General features: G+C 37.5%; 1 protein-coding gene across 9 annotated transcripts in view; it reads right to left on the bottom strand.

Annotated features, from left to right (window-relative positions):
• The window catches only part of Slc4a7 (solute carrier family 4 member 7), a 79,632-nt gene that overhangs the window by 20,645 nt on the left and 43,020 nt on the right, over positions 1-15,967 (bottom strand). For 7 of the 9 annotated variants that reach the window (XM_039092959.2, NM_001413733.1, NM_001270860.2 and 4 more), the window contains 8 exons: positions 15,671-15,817; positions 12,918-13,024; positions 10,733-10,907; positions 7,603-7,736; positions 6,285-6,530; positions 1,925-2,030; positions 1,149-1,310; positions 513-626 (listed from right to left, as the gene is read on the bottom strand). In XM_039092959.2, the coding sequence (XP_038948887.1) occupies positions 513-626; positions 1,149-1,310; positions 1,925-2,030; positions 6,285-6,530; positions 7,603-7,736; positions 10,733-10,907; positions 12,918-13,024; positions 15,671-15,817 (1,191 nt within the window). Of the gene's footprint in view, positions 1-512; positions 627-1,148; positions 1,311-1,924; positions 2,031-6,284; positions 6,531-7,602; positions 7,737-10,732; positions 10,908-12,917; positions 13,025-15,670; positions 15,818-15,967 lie in introns of those variants that run through there. The other 2 variants (XM_063273919.1, XM_039092961.2) reach the window with 1 other exon arrangement.

Raw genomic sequence — 15,967 nt, forward strand, 5'->3', positions numbered from 1 at the left:
GAATCACAAGTCTCTTGCTTCAATCTCCTCAGTTTAAATTACAGACATGCACCACAGTGCCCATCTTTGAAATATGTTTTGACAAGGTTTAGCATGCAGAGACAGATAAGTGAACTAGAATGACACTTTAGCATGCCCCCACATACACTTTCTATGGTAAAATAAATGTTGCCTGTATCAACTCCTAAAGTACCTAGTGTTAAATTCTGGAAACTAGTGTCACAGCAAGGCACCATGAGTCACAATTGGCCCAAACAACTACTGACAAAAATCTGGTACCTTACCATATCCAAACACATTTTAATGATGTAACATGAAACTGATTTTTAGAAAAAGCACTGTAGATATGAATTAGAGAATTTAGTACTCTGAAGGACAAGAGGTATTAAAATTTAAATCTATATTTGTCAATGCAAAGGTAAATTGAGGACTGCAGTTCACAAGAGCTCATCTAATAAGCACAAAGTCCTGGGTTCAAGTCCTTTCTTTCCTCACTAAATTTTAAGACTTACCTCAAACTTTTCAGGAACATGAAGTTTAGGAGATGGAATTCCTACAAGGTAGTCAATTGCAACCATTATTACTATTGTGAGAAATACAGCAAAGTCACTGATTGTTGATCGCACCTATAGTAATAATATAAATATAATATAAACATAGGATTACTTCCTGTCCTTTATATAATTTATAGCCTTGTCATAAATATGCCACTAATACATGGCTGAGACTTTTAATAATTGTCATAAAAGTTTATGTCCACCTCATCCTCAAAACATAAGAAACAAGTCACAACATCACAACTACCTTCCACTTTCTCAGAGTACTATTATCTGCCTATGTGTTCAGATATGATATATATCATAATAAATATATATTAATATATATGAATGAATGAATGAATGAGTGAATGAAAGACAGGGTTTCTTTGTCCTAGAACTAGCTCTGTAGACCAGGATGGTCACAAAACTCCATCTGTGTCTGTCTCCCTGGTGCTGAGATTAAAGGCATGTGTCACCATTATTATTTTTTACTAAAAGGAATTTCTTTTAACGGTTAAGCATAAAGCACTAGCTTTAAATAATAAATTCTTGCTTTGAAATAAACTAAATAAATGAAGCATAAGTATTATCAAAATTCAGCCCAGTTACCTTAGTAGGAAAATATCTCTTGGTCTTAAACTGCTTGAGGAATGAAGACAGAAAGAACGTTGTGAAAAACAAGACGACACACCAGAAGAGCACATCGGGAACATAAGGCCCGTGAGGCCCACAAGCTGATCCCACAAACATACCGTGGAAGGTCTTACACTCCTGAATGGGCAGAAGGAGAAAATGGAGATTTTCAAGTATCCAATAAAGTACTCGTGAACATGGCTGAATCTAAGATGTCGATTTCATGCTTTACCTAGAGAGCTTCTGCTAGGCTAACCATACCACATCATCAATTAGAGATAGATGACATTCCTATCAAAATCACTCAAAGAACATTTTACCAACTTAAAAGAAACAAATACAACAGAGGCTGCAGAAATGGCTGACAGGTGCAAGATGCAGAGCCATACTGGGTGCTCACAACTGTCTGGAATGGGGATCTAACACCTGTTTCGGTCTTTGTGAGTATCTGCACTCATGCACATACCCACACGCAGGCAGATAAATTAAAAATAAAAAAAAAAACATATTTTGAAAATAACCTATATACTCATCATCCAGTTAAGTATAATCAGAAAAGGCTAAGAAAACCTGGATGTGGGGGCTCAGATGTTGACTCTTAGCAGAGTCTATCCTGTCCTGAGATAGAAGCCTGCTACAAATTCTAAGCCAGTACAGGCTTCGGTGTGAGACCATCTCTACATCGAAACAGGAGGAGATAAAGGCCAGGTTCCCGTGGGCCTGAGACACTCCTCAGCCCCTACTACACTTACAGACACGGTAAGGTTTGCCCAGGAAATACTGGCTGCTGTCACGTTCTTCCTCTCCCACAGCTCTACAGTTTCGTTGCTAGGATTAGATGGCTCAGCACATACACATCTGAAAAATAAGCAGAATAAAGTTTTAAGAAGCCTACACTTAGTTTTTATTTTCTTCTAAATCAACTGCACGAGGTAGGAACTTTGACCATCTCAGCATTTCTTCCATGTAGTGAACATATAGACCAGGAGATGAAATAAAGAGCAGAGCAGGGTACCCACGTCTGAAGCTATGGTGGTGGGTTACAGGGTACTCCAGATTGGGAGTTACAGAGAAAGACCTTGTCTTCTGCAGTGGGGGCAGGAAGAGGAAAGAGGAGAAAAAAGGAGACAGTCTGTCAATGATACAATTACTTAATAACAATGACTGGATATAACATTGGGGAAGGATAAAAGATACCACGTTTATAGTAAGACTTTCCCCACAATTTTATCTCCTTGGCCTGCGTCCACAACTCTCCCTTGCTTTAGTGTTAAGACAGGGTTTCTTCATATAGCCTTGCCTGTCCTGGAACCAGCTCTACAGAGTAGGGTGAACTGCTTTGTCTTGATGCCCAACAACATACAAGCATCCCCAGCAAGCCCACAGCACCACCGCTCTACTCATGCTCTACACATGCTCTACACATGCTCTACTCATGCTCTACTCATGCTCACTGTCTTTGACCTAACTCAAAACTCATGCTTAGCACTGTGGTAGCACACTGGAGGTATAGGCAGGATGAGTAAGAGTTCAAAGTTATCCTTTGCTAATTAGGGGACCTGAACAAAAGAAAAGAAACCATTTTCCCCTGCACTGCTAGGGATGGAACACACAGCCTTAGGCATAACAGGCTACCATTACCTAATTCTTAGGCAGTAATACTCTTCTACAAATAAAATAGTTTTCATTCAGATGTGGTAGGAGATGATTAAAATCAGAAAGCAGTCCATAACTATTTCAACCACTACTTTGTAAATGTCAAAATACCAAGCAAAGAAGACACAAAAGAGATATTCCACATGAGACTGGGCATCAAAGCGTCTAGTGTTTTCAAGTAGGTGAATGTTATACAATGATTTTCAGACTCCTTCCTACTTTGCCCAAGGCTAAGACTGTGCAAAGAAGGTAACAAGAGTATAAAAAAGGATTGAGGGAAGAGGAAAGGAATCAGTGGTCTAGGGCCAAGAAAGATGGCCTATTTGTCTTTTGTTTTTGTTTGAATTTGCCTTTTGTTACTCAGCCCTGCAGTCAAGCTTACTGAAGGCTGGCTTTGAGCTCCTGATCTTCCTGACTTTACCTCCTAAGTGCTAGGTATACAGACATGAGCCACCACATCCAGACTGCCCCCTCCCCAACCCTGATGTTCTGAATGTCATTTATTGTGGGGAAACAAGGGACATCACCACAGTTAGGTACAGGCCAAATGACAACTTTTAGGAATCAGTTCTCTCCTTCCACTACGTGGGCTCTAGAGAATGGATTCAGGTGTTAGTTTTGGCAGCAAGCAGTCCGCTCACTAAACCATCTCTCCAGTACATGTTTGTGTTCTAATGCTGACATTTCTCTTGTAAGTCAATGGAGCAGAGTGCCACATTAGCATCACACACGACTGTTAGACAGGAAAGAGGGCATCCCAGGTAGATCCAACTTCAACGGCATTTGACTTCAATTAACAATATCTCCAACTTTTAGAAACTGTTTCAGTTTTATTTTACGTGCTTTGATGCTTGCCTGTATGTATCTATGTGAGGATATCAGATCCCCTGGAACTGGAGTTACAGACCGTTGGGAGCTGCAGTGTGGGTGCTGGGAACTGAACCCAGGTCCTCTAGGAGAGCAGCCAATGAGCCACCTCCCCAACCCCAATATCTGTAACTCTTTATAACCACTACATATGACTTTTCAAATCTTTTATTTGAATCTTATTATTTTCAATGAAGACATGGACTTGAGAGGCAAACTTACTGCCACTTTCCTAAACCAGCACAATTCCTAGCTACATTCTAAAAACCTATTCCGAGATCCAATTATGTATAATTTCCACATTCATCGAAGAAGCTTCTTTTTGCAGCAGAGATTACAAAGAACAACGGATTTGATGCAAACAAGTAACTGTGAGGTGCCTATCCTCAACTGATTTATCTACAGCACAACCTGCACACCAGCACCTCAGAGAATATTGCAGAAGAGGGAGTGGAAAGACTATAAAAGCCAGAGGACCAGAACATCATACCTTCTATATAAGACAGCAAGGCTGTACCCATGAAATCTTAGCAATACAGTCAAGACCTACACAGTGACATTGGTAGAAATTCCACTGGAGATAAAGGCAATCTCACAAGGCCCTACCTCTAGAAGAAGAGCCACAGACAACTAATGGCTGTTAAGAGAGGGAGACTCAGTCTCCAACAGCAACAAGTCCCCTGATAGGTTATCCAAATGGTCAGTTCTAAACACACAAATAGTATGTCAGTATTAACTGGGGATAGAAGGTTGTATTTATATAGACATGTGTGTCTGTATGTATGATTGGTTTATATGTAATAGTTAATAAGAGACCGTGATTTTGAGAGAGGAATGTACATGGGAAGAGTTGGAAAAGGAAAGGGTTGGGTAGAAATGATGCTAATATAGTACTCGTATAAAAATCTCCCCCATAGCAAAAACAAAATGAACTGAATGGCTCATAGAAGGCTGAGTTCAAGTACAACCAGGTCTATGTATCTAGATCAAGATCAGCCAGGAATATATAGTGAGACCTTATCTTTTAAAAATAATCAAATGAATGGCTGGAGATGTTCAGTGACAAAGCTTGCCTACCATGCACAAAGCTCTGAGTTCCATCTCCAGTGACACAAAAAGTACTAAAGAAATACCTTCTTGACAGCAGTATACTATATGTAAGGATGAAGATTTGTTGAACATTCTATAAATTAAAAACATCATAATATAAAACATGAGGAATACTTGAATACAAAAAATATACCCTACATCCTTCCATATACTTAAGAGTGATTAAAGAATACAGGGAAATACATAGACCACAGATTGCCAATTGTGATGGTTGTTAACTTGACTACAATTGGAAGTGAAATTCTCTTGATCAGACTATGTGAAGGAGGAAGCTCCTAATAATTCTAAATATGGGTTCACCTTCTGGTGGCTGCTGAGATACAGGGACATAAAAAAGGAAAGTTTTTGCTTTCTGCCTGCTTGCTTCCACTCCACTGGCATCTATGCTGTCATTGAGGTGGTCCTGATATTAGAACCAACTTCTTTGGGATTCCAAGGTACAATAAAGATCAGCAGCCCACCAGAAAATCTCCAGAACTCCAGTATGCACCCAGGACTGATGACACAGCAAGCCTCTTGGATAGAACAACTATAGGTTCTCAGCCTCCAATTTAAGACATTGTGGAATGGAGCCTATAAACCAAACTAATAAATCACTCCCGTTCCCCTTACCCCTGGACACATACATTTTTTTTCATTCTATCAGCTCTGTTCCTTTAGAGAACCCTGACTTTAAATTTGCCAACCCAACTCCAACAGAAGACCACACAGTGCAGTTACTTTGTTATTTCAGTTGTATTAGTTTCATTTCCTATTGCTATAGTAAAGTACCATGACAAAAGCAACATGGGGAGAAAGGGTTTATTTTAGTTCACAGTTCCAGGTCTGTCACTATGGGGAAGTCATGGTGGCGGCAGCTTGAACAAGCTAGGCATGTTGCATCCATAGTCAAGAAGCAGATAAGAACAAAATATATACATCTAGTTCTCAGCTCACTTCCAAGATCCCCTGCATAGGGAATGGTGCTACCCCTTGGTTGGTGGGTCTTCCTACCTAAATTAATGTAATCAAGACAGTCTTTTACAGACATGCTCACACAGCCAATCTGACCTAGACAATCTCCCCTTGAGTCAAATTGGTAATTAAACCTACCATTACATTAATAAACAAAAGTAAATACATTTCATCAACAATAATTCTACCAATGAATGTTTTACCAAAATTCCATCTGAAATAAATATTTCAACTACCAAATACAACTAAATACAATGAATACTACATTGCAAAAATTCCTCTTTCTGTCTTTTTGCTATGTAGCCCAGGTGAACCTTTAGCTTGAAGTACTTCCTCTTGCCTCAGCCTCCTGAGTACTGGGGATTAAGAGTGTATACCACTATGCCCGGCTCTTAAAAACAAAACAAAAATAAGAAAAAACAAACAAACAAACAACAACAACAACAACAACAAAAAACCCCTTTCTTATGCTCTGATGTCCTAGGAAAATATATTATAACCTAAGGATGAAATAGAAGCACTTACGTGTAACTGGTCAATGCATCCAAGTTGTTGTGCATGTTAAATGCATATATTTCTCCTAAGTGAAAGAGTTTCTCCAAGGCTTCATAGATGAAGATGATACAAATGAGTGCGGCGAAAGCTTCTTCTGTGAACCGAGTAATGTAACAAACAAGGCTGCTGGCATCTGTTGCGACCAACACAATGCACAAGAAAGAAGTCCACAGACCAATACTGGTTCTTAATGATAGATAGGATAGGTGATAATCTCTGTTTTGAAATATAAACAGAGACATGATCACCATGTACATACAGACTTGCACCTAAAGTTTGTCATAACAAGCAGTAAGAACACAAACACAGGATTCCTTTAAAAACTGCAATTGCCAAATTGCCAAATAATGATTAGAAGAAGCTCTGTGTCTTTGCTTCAACTGGAGACTTGGTTACTTTATTAAAGATTTACAGTGACGATATGCCTGACAATAAAGGGGTAAAACCATTAGACCTCACATTAGCAATCAGCTATATGGAACAAATGACAGATTAAATCAACCATGACTGACTTTCTCTGAAGGTAAAGACTCCGTAAGTGTCAGCAGGGCAAAGCCATCACTAACCCACTATCTTGCCAGCACTATGCCTACAGAATTCATTTCAAGTAAGAGATTATTATAAAAGGCTATACTTTAATTTCATGGAGCACACCACGTCAAAATTAAAATCAGGTTACCAGTGAGCAGAGAACCAGGGAGAATTACATCAATCAAACATTCAAATGTCTATGCTGTTTCAGATTAAGACTCAACTGTATATGTCATATAGGGAACGAATACTGTTAATGTTGAATTCAAAGTTTATTAGCTACAGTATGCCTATGATACCCAACAGCCTAGCCACAGACACTAACCCGGCAACTGATGGCTTTGAGCCCTCCTTATCCCTTTGCACAAGACTGCCTGGCTAAGTCAGTCTTGGCTTTCAAGATCTACTGCACTGTAAACTTCTCTGTAAGATCCACACTGCACCTAAAAAGCAGTTCAGATAAACATCTTACTGGTTTAATTTTGCTAACACTAAAGATTTTTATTGTTCCTCACATGATTTGCTTATTATACTCCGATCAATTAAATTAGCATTGATGGCTGATCTTATTTTCCTCATCTCTACATTACTGGGATGGAAGGGTAGTACGGACCTTGGTAGAACAATGACGTAAAAAAAATCCAGAAACACTGAAGATACACATATTGTTAATACAGCTAAATGTCATTCACAAACAGTACAACGTAACATATATTTAACAGGTATACAAACACAGGGGATAAGAATTTCTACTTACCTACAGAATTTAAATAAAATTTTTTCAAACACTAGGACTGGACCCGTGCTCCCCAGTATTGTTAGAGGTTGCCCAGCAAACAATGAATAGGCAATCCCAGTTAATGATGCTCCAAAAAGAGACTCTATTGCACTCTGTTTAAGGGGGAAATGAACAAAAGCAATACATCAAAAAATTATCTCTACCTTACTATACCATATGTAAGACATCTGAAAACATGGATACTGGCCAAGTAGTTACAGAAATTAAAGCAAAGACAGTATTGTGCTTTAAAATTAAGTCATATATATGGAAAATTACAAATATATTAAGAACATAAAAAACTGCTTTTATTTTTTTGCATATTTAATTGAACTTTTGGCAATCATCCTTAGTTCAAGACTTGATACAATAAGACACAAGGCGCAAAGGGAGACATATGGGGCCTCAGCTTCACATGTGCTGTTTTATTTGTATGTCTATGCAAGCAGAAAAGCATGTGTTATTTTTACTAGTTTTATATGACTGAAATAAGTATATTTTTATTCTGAAAATAAAAAAGCACATTACTCAATATGATGATTAAAAAAGAAGGTAAATATGTGACCCTTTTCTCACTGTTTTCTATAAAAGCAACTTTCCATATATTTTTTGAAAATTAGAATGACGGCCTTAATTGATTTGATATAGGTAACATAAACAAGGTAGATGGGGGGACTGCAAAAAAATTCACAAAAATAATTAATATGTTAAGTATTTTGTCATTTGTAGCCCATCAAAATGAGATAAAACAGGACAACAATAGCTCAGAGGAGTTTAGTATGGTAGAGCAGTACTGGATTTCACTATCAGCATTACAGCCTGGCAAATGCAGTTAGATGGTGAAGCAATGACAATGTACTATGCCACTAGACAAGGGGTAAGGTCAGAGAAAAAGGAAAAGAATTTACCATTTTAAAACATCAAGGCCAACTGGGGTATGCTATCCAGAAGGGAGAAAGCCCAGGATTGGTAAAGGCAAGACAAGAAGTAGTAAGAAACAAAGATCCTGAAACAACAGAAAGACAGCACAACAGCAGGCAACAACAGGGCTGCTCTGGAAGCCTGCGGGGCCAGGGCCTGGAGTGCAGCTTTGGGACACCTTGGTTCCAGTCTAAGCTCCTATTTTTTAAGTGGAGATGATGGCAATTAGAACTCCACTGGAGTTTGTACAGGAACCTTCAAACCCTGTCTGTTACTTGAGGCATATCACACAAATATAGCAATTCTCACCATCAATTCTAACACCATCATCCAAAACAGAATCACAAAGTAATGAAATAAAATATAATTGAACTACTGGCAACATGAAAAAACAAGCAACCTTATTAGTAACATGTTAAATGTAAAGAACGCTTTCTTTTTGAAAAATAGGGTTTCACTATAAAACATGAGTCCTTATTAATAAATCCTTATTTCTATTAAAACATGGTCATTTTAAAACTGAACTTAGGATGAACTTGAGTTAAAGGTAAAAATGTCTAAGTAAAATTCAGAAAGAGAAAGCAAACACTGAAAACAACATCACAAAATTCAACCAAAGCAGGTCAGCACAAACTAGAGACCCCTCTCTAAGTTGTGGGTTAAAAATATGGACAGCACCACCAGGAACTCTGCCCACTCCACAGCCACAGCAGACCCCACGCTACCTTTCCCCAGTGTAGAACTGCTTTACATCCACCCTCTTCATCCTAGGGCTCTGGCCATCTAATCTGCTGGGCCAATGTACTCCTCCCACTCTCTAAATCAGCTAACTTTCCACCTTTCCTTGGCACATGAGTAGTTCAATATTTAGACTTTCTTCTGCTACTATATAACCTCTGACAATGAGCTCCCTAAAACGCCATTTCTATAATGAACAGAGGAAGCAAACGCTTCACATTCATATTGCTTCCTCTGTTCTCCATTTCTGTAGCTTCAATTTCAACAGCTCTCCGTTCTCACAACAGTGCAGCAAACACAGGCTACCACCTCCCATTCTTCTAGTTAGGCAGTCCCTGCTACACTTGTCTCTCTGCCTACTCTAGTGCCAAACACAATCTCAGGCACATGGTGACAAAGGGCAGAAGGTAGAAGATAGGCAGTGACAGTCTAGGAGCCAAGCAGCAATATTTCCAAGATGTAACAGCTAAGCCACATTTCGATAGGGTACGGCAGAGTTATAAGCACTATTTTTGACAGTATATAAAACAACTAAAAACATGTATATTTGAAACAATGATTAAAGGAAACAATAAAAAGGAATTTAAGTAACTAAAAATAAATTCAGAATTAGAAATTTTCAATTTTTAGGTTTTTAACCTCATGTTCTAAAAGACATGTCTTTATAATTGAATAACTATTGTCATTTAGATTTAACTGTTTTTACCTTTTACTTATAAAAATAAATTTCTTTAAATAGTAAATATTATTTTAAAAACTTCAGAAATCAAGAATTATAAATCATGTCACTTATGTGCCATTAAAATATATTTACATGCCCCATAATATGCCATTCAAGATTTTATTAAAAAACCAGTCCCTAGCACAATGTCAGCAAGTACAGCAAACAGGACTCTACATTCACATGAAAAAAAAAGGAGGCCATATCCAATTACAAATAAAAGTTTTGGCAACTTTCAAACAGATTTAATACCTTCAAACATAACTTCAAAATCCCACCTTCTCTACAGCTACATTCTGATGTTTTGAACAGTCTCAGTTTCGTCACCAGCTGGGGCCATGATGACTAACGGCACAGGATGGGAACCCCCATGGGTAAATTTCCCACCACGACCCACCCAGAGCATCTCCCCACAACCCACACATCCCCCAGGAGGCAAGGAAGTCTTATTCAATTTATAGCCATTTCACCAAGCAAGGTAGGATAAAACTGTTTGGTTTTTTTTTGTTTGTTTGTTTGTTTATTTTTACCTCAACTGTGCATCTTCTCCTGTTCAAATGTCTTCCCCATGTTTTCCACAGCAATTACCTTTGGGGGAAGTCTGTTTGGGGACAGGTTAATGCTGTGGGGAGACTCTTCAAATACAAGCACGAATAGTGAGACAAATGCATACAGACACTTGCCTCTGAGGAGCTGGGAGCCTGGCCACTACCAATCTTTTGTACTCACTATTCTGCCTTCTGTAGCTTCTCCAAGCAGCCCTCCAAAAGTGATTACAGGAGACATACAGGCACAGTATAGGAAAAGAATCGAGGCCAGGCACTGCAGACTTAATGCATCCTTGAAGTCACTCAAGAAAAAAGGTGCTTTCCTTTTGATGTCAAGTATCAAACCACCAAAAAGCCTAAATAGGTGAGATGAGACTCGTCAAGCTGTAGACTAGAGGATTCTAACTAGTTCAAACTAGATCTATGGGCTACATACAACTGTACTGCTTACTTTTTGTCAATAAAAATGTAAAGCATGGCATAACTTATAGAAGATACGCTCATTGACTCTAATGACGGCAGAGGAAAGCTACATCTCATTAAATTAAAAGAAACATTGTATTGTGGGCTATATGCTGAAAGGACTTTACAGGAGTAATTTTAACTTTGAATGCAAATATATACACAAGTAAACATAGAATAAACAAAACCTAACCAGTCATTCATATAAATGTGCAAATGCATCTCTATTCTTTATCAGTAATACAGATCTGAAAGGCAGTGGGCAGAAATACAGAGAAGGCAATTATATCTTACGTAGTCCTTACTGTGAATGTAGATGCTACGCTTTAAACACAGAAGTCGACTAATAACTACTTTTATGACTTTTAACTCTTTTTTTTTTATTGAGTAATTCTGTCTAGGAAAAAGAAAAACCTTAAAAGCTATATATTACTATTCATGCAGTGTATATATTAATAAAACTAAAAGGTTTTTTTAGTAAGAATAAAAATCTGTTTACATCAAAACATCAAAGCCTTAACATTTCAACTTTTAAAATATTATGCTTTTTCTCTATTTTTAATCTTAAAATGTTCTAGTATAATATAAACACCCTAGGAAATAGGGAATATTCATGTTCCATGCCTCACCTCAATTTAGCTGAATCCTGCCTAGTACGTAGAAGGTACCAATAAATACTGCTGAACTGAAACTTCAGAACAGCCTTATGATTCAGGAAATGGATGATTGTGTATATACCAAATACAAGAATATAGATAGATAAATATTAAATTTAGGCTACAGATGGTTGGTTTGGATGTCCTGAACTTTACCATGCTAATTTTTTAAGTTAAATAGTAAAATAAATCCTGAAGGCATGTTGAGAAGCAGAAGTGAGTCTATAATCTGTAGCAAAAGGAATCCGTTTTCAATTAAGAAGATGCCAATGCCAATGTAGAAAATAAGTCGCCACCCTGAACAACTGACTATTTAGCAGGTGGCAAAGGAGGCTTTCAGGTGCTTAAGATATCCAGCTTCGGCACTGGTACTTCTCAGCACCTAGCCTTATCTTGAAAGTACAAATAAATGGTGTCAGCAAATAGGAGAGCAGCACTATTGGCATAGAGATAAAAATCTTACTCTGTTACATTCATAACGGCTCTTACATTTCTCTAGTCAATGATTATGAATTAATTAGTTATTAATATATTAACTATGAATATATTAATGGTTGTTCTTGTCAAGGTGTTTATGTGATATTCTAATTTTAAAAGCTTTCACTCCAGGTCCTTCAGCTCCACAGTGACTACCAGTGCCCTGCGCAATACCATGAGCCAGACCTCTCTACAGTGTGGACAAGCGGTCACCGTCAACCAAGATAAAGTAATTTAAACATTTTATTACACTTTATATTTCTACTCTTTACTCTAAAATTAACTTTCTAACTTCTCTAATAAAGCTTCCAGATACTAATAGTAGGGTCTAATCATGCTTGTCCATTTAAATTTATAATATTTCAAAAAGTAATGTTCCCATAAATTTTAAATCTCGTACAATGTACAAAAATCATTCAGTATAATTCCACTTTCATCTCATAATTCTTTAACTTGGAAAAAGACCCATGTTTTCCTTCAGAACCTTCTGTAGAGACCACCAAAAGCCCATATACTATGATTTTGAGTATATGTTTCATTATTTTAAAGTAAAGATTGGTACATATTATTAAAAATGTTTTAAATGCATGAAAATTTTCCTTAATGTCATATAGCTTATAGAAAATACAGTTTTAAAGCCACACAAAACTAAAAGTATAAGATTAAGTTCCAAATACTTGAGGAATTAAAAAAAAAAAAAAAAAAAAAAGGGCTGTTGCTGCTTTTCCATTAAATCACCGCCCAATTCCCCGAAGCGGCATGTGTACCCACCGTCCAGTCCTCTGCAGCTCAGGCCCAGCGTGGTGATCAGCCTCCTTAGGAGGGTCAGCAGACACTGGAGCAGATCCATTGGGAAACGCAGGAATCTTCCTTTTCTCCTGAATTTCACAGAAATATGTTTTCAGAATTCAATTTTAAGAAAACTGGTATCTGAGATGGCTAAAGGGAATATTCCATCTCATGAAGATTTTACCCAAGTACTCTTTGGGGGAAAAAGTTTCCTAGTATAACTTTATAAAACAATAGCATTTAAAAAGGAGATAACTTTAGAACAATTTCTATCTCCTGTTCATACTTTAAATCTACAGTTAGCTTTCTTCACTATATCCTAATATCAATGCACCATAAGATATATTCATAAAACCATGTCAAATTTCTATTCTGCAATAGCTACTGTTTTATTAAATTTCCACTGCTGTGATAAAACATCCTGATCAAAAGCACATTGAGAGAGAAAAGGGTTTATTATTTCAGCTAATCTGTCCTGATCACAGTCCTTCAGGAAGGAAGGAAGGAAGGACTAGGAACCTGAGGCAAGAACTGGAACACAGATCATGGAGGGACACTAGTAACTTGCACCTCATGGCTTTCTTATACCATCCAAGACCACCAGCCTACAGGCAGCACTACCCACAACGAGCTAGGCTCTTCCACATCGAGTAGCAAGAAAATGTCCTACAGTCTTGCTCTATGGAAGCACTTTGTCAAGTAAGGCTCCCTCTTCTGACATAACCCAAGCTTGTGTTAATCTGAGAAAACACTAGCCAGCCTAGCTATGAACATAAACATTCTGCCAAAGAGACGAATTTATCACCAAAGTACTAGAACACTATGGTTAACACCAAAGAACAAAATTTGCATTAATTTTTAAAGATACACCCTTTTCACAAACCTACACTGCTACCTCTCAAGAGGCTGAATAGGAAGACTGTGAGTTCAAGATCAATCAGGGCTACAAAACAAGTTCAAAAAAGAAGACAGATGGCAGAAGAAGGAAAGAGAAAGCCAAGGGCATTTTTCCCTTACTAAAATTTTTTTTTAGAAAAGTAACACAAAAATTCCTTCAGTATCTTCTTAGATTTCACTTTAAAATTAATAAAACCTCTTCTAAGACACAGAACCTTCTCCCCCATGTGAACACAAAGGGAGTATTTCAAGCTACCCAAAAACTGGCTAGAGAATATCCATGTGCAGATAAGCACATATAATAAAGAGAGGGAGGAAACGGAATATGCGGGGAGCAACAGAGAGACGCAGTAAGGCATGTAGTTTTCCCCTGAAGTCCAAGGCTCCCATGGACCTAGACATACAATACCATATTAACACAGAGTAGCAAGATTAGAAAAGTAAGATCACACTTGAACATGCCAAAGATAAAACCAATGTATTAGATCAAAGGGGAAACAGAACACATCACAGAACAAGAGAACATGCTAAATATTATAGTCTGTGTAATGTCAGAAACAACATGAAGTATAAAGCACCAGGCAGTGGCTCATGCTTACATTCTAGAATCTGAGACACTAAGGCAGAGGATCACTAGCAGTTTAAGTAGCCTGGTCCACAAAGGTGGTTTCAGGCACACAGAGCCGTGCGGTAAAACACTGTCTCGAAACAAAACAAAACAAAATTTTATTTTTCTTTTAGAAAAGTTTTAAAAGATGGGGGCTGGAGAGATAGCTCAGCAGTTAAGAACACTGGCTATTCTTCAGAGGATCTGAGTTCAATTCCCACCATTAACATGATGGTTCACAAGTATACATAACTCCAATTTGGGTTATCTGATCCAGGGCATGCATATGGTACATCTTCATATAGTCAAGCAAAATACTCATACATATAAAGTAAGATAAATCTAAAACTAGCAAACTAACAAAAAATACCAAAAAAGGAGAAAATAAATCTTTACTGAAGGACAGGAGTGAAGTAAATCAGCTAAAAGCAGAAATGAAATAGAAAAAGATCCACATTAAAAACAAAAAAATTTACTGTAAAAAAATATAGTAAATAATTAGCCTATTAGCTAAACTTAAGGTATGTCAGGATGTAACACCACAAATCAAAGAGTGTGATAAATAAGCTTTTCAAGAAAATCTAAAATCTGGGCAAGATGAGTAAAATACCAGGCAAACAAAACTGATCAGAACTGACCTAAGAAAAACCAAAAAGTTCACTTAGGGCAATTTTCACAAAAGAAACAAGCAACTTGTTAAAGCCCACACTTGGCAAGTAAAGTAGTTCAAAAATATATACCAGAAATTTCCCAAACTTGCAGAAACAAATTATTCCATACTATTTCAAGTGCTCAAGAACCCGTATCCCAAAAGTTATTTGTTTTTGTGAAACAAATGTACTAGCAATGGCACATGTAAATTTTTTTAATTATGCAATTATCTATTTAAATTATGCAAATAACAAAGTAGCAGGTAGATTCTAAATATTCACATGTCCAGGTAACAGAATAAATATCATAACAACCACACGGCTAACAAGTGTTTGGGATGAAGTCGTACCAGAGGCATGGTGATCCTGGCACATCCTCTCTGACCTCCCACCACTGATCTCTGTTGATTCACTGTCAGTGCTAGGATTCAATGCTAAGAAGAGTTCCAACTGAGCCACGTCCAACTGTAAACAGTTGTAACTTGTGTGTCATAAAAATGCATGACTTACATTTCTTCATGAAAAGTTTTTAACTAAAAAAGAAAACAACGCCCCCCTACAGTCTTTCTCCAGATACTTACCTGAGAAGGAACACTTTTTGGTGGCTCTATGCGTATGGAAGGATCCCACTCTCCTGGAGGAAGAACAGTTACTTGATCTAAAAATTCATCAATTCCAGATAAGAGGTCATTTCGATCTTTTGCTTTATAAGCTACATCATGAAAAATCTAAAGAAAAGAAGATACTGAGCATAAGAATTTTACGGTGGGAAGAAAAATCTAACTACACTGCAGTGCACTTTAGATACAAAATATTGGTGGAGCAATGGTATACGTTAACACAACTCACTGCTCACGGAGGACCTGTTTTCACACACA

This window comes from Rattus norvegicus, chromosome 15 (assembly GCF_036323735.1).
Source record: "Rattus norvegicus strain BN/NHsdMcwi chromosome 15, GRCr8, whole genome shotgun sequence".
Classification (NCBI taxonomy): Eukaryota; Metazoa; Chordata; class Mammalia; order Rodentia; family Muridae; genus Rattus; species Rattus norvegicus.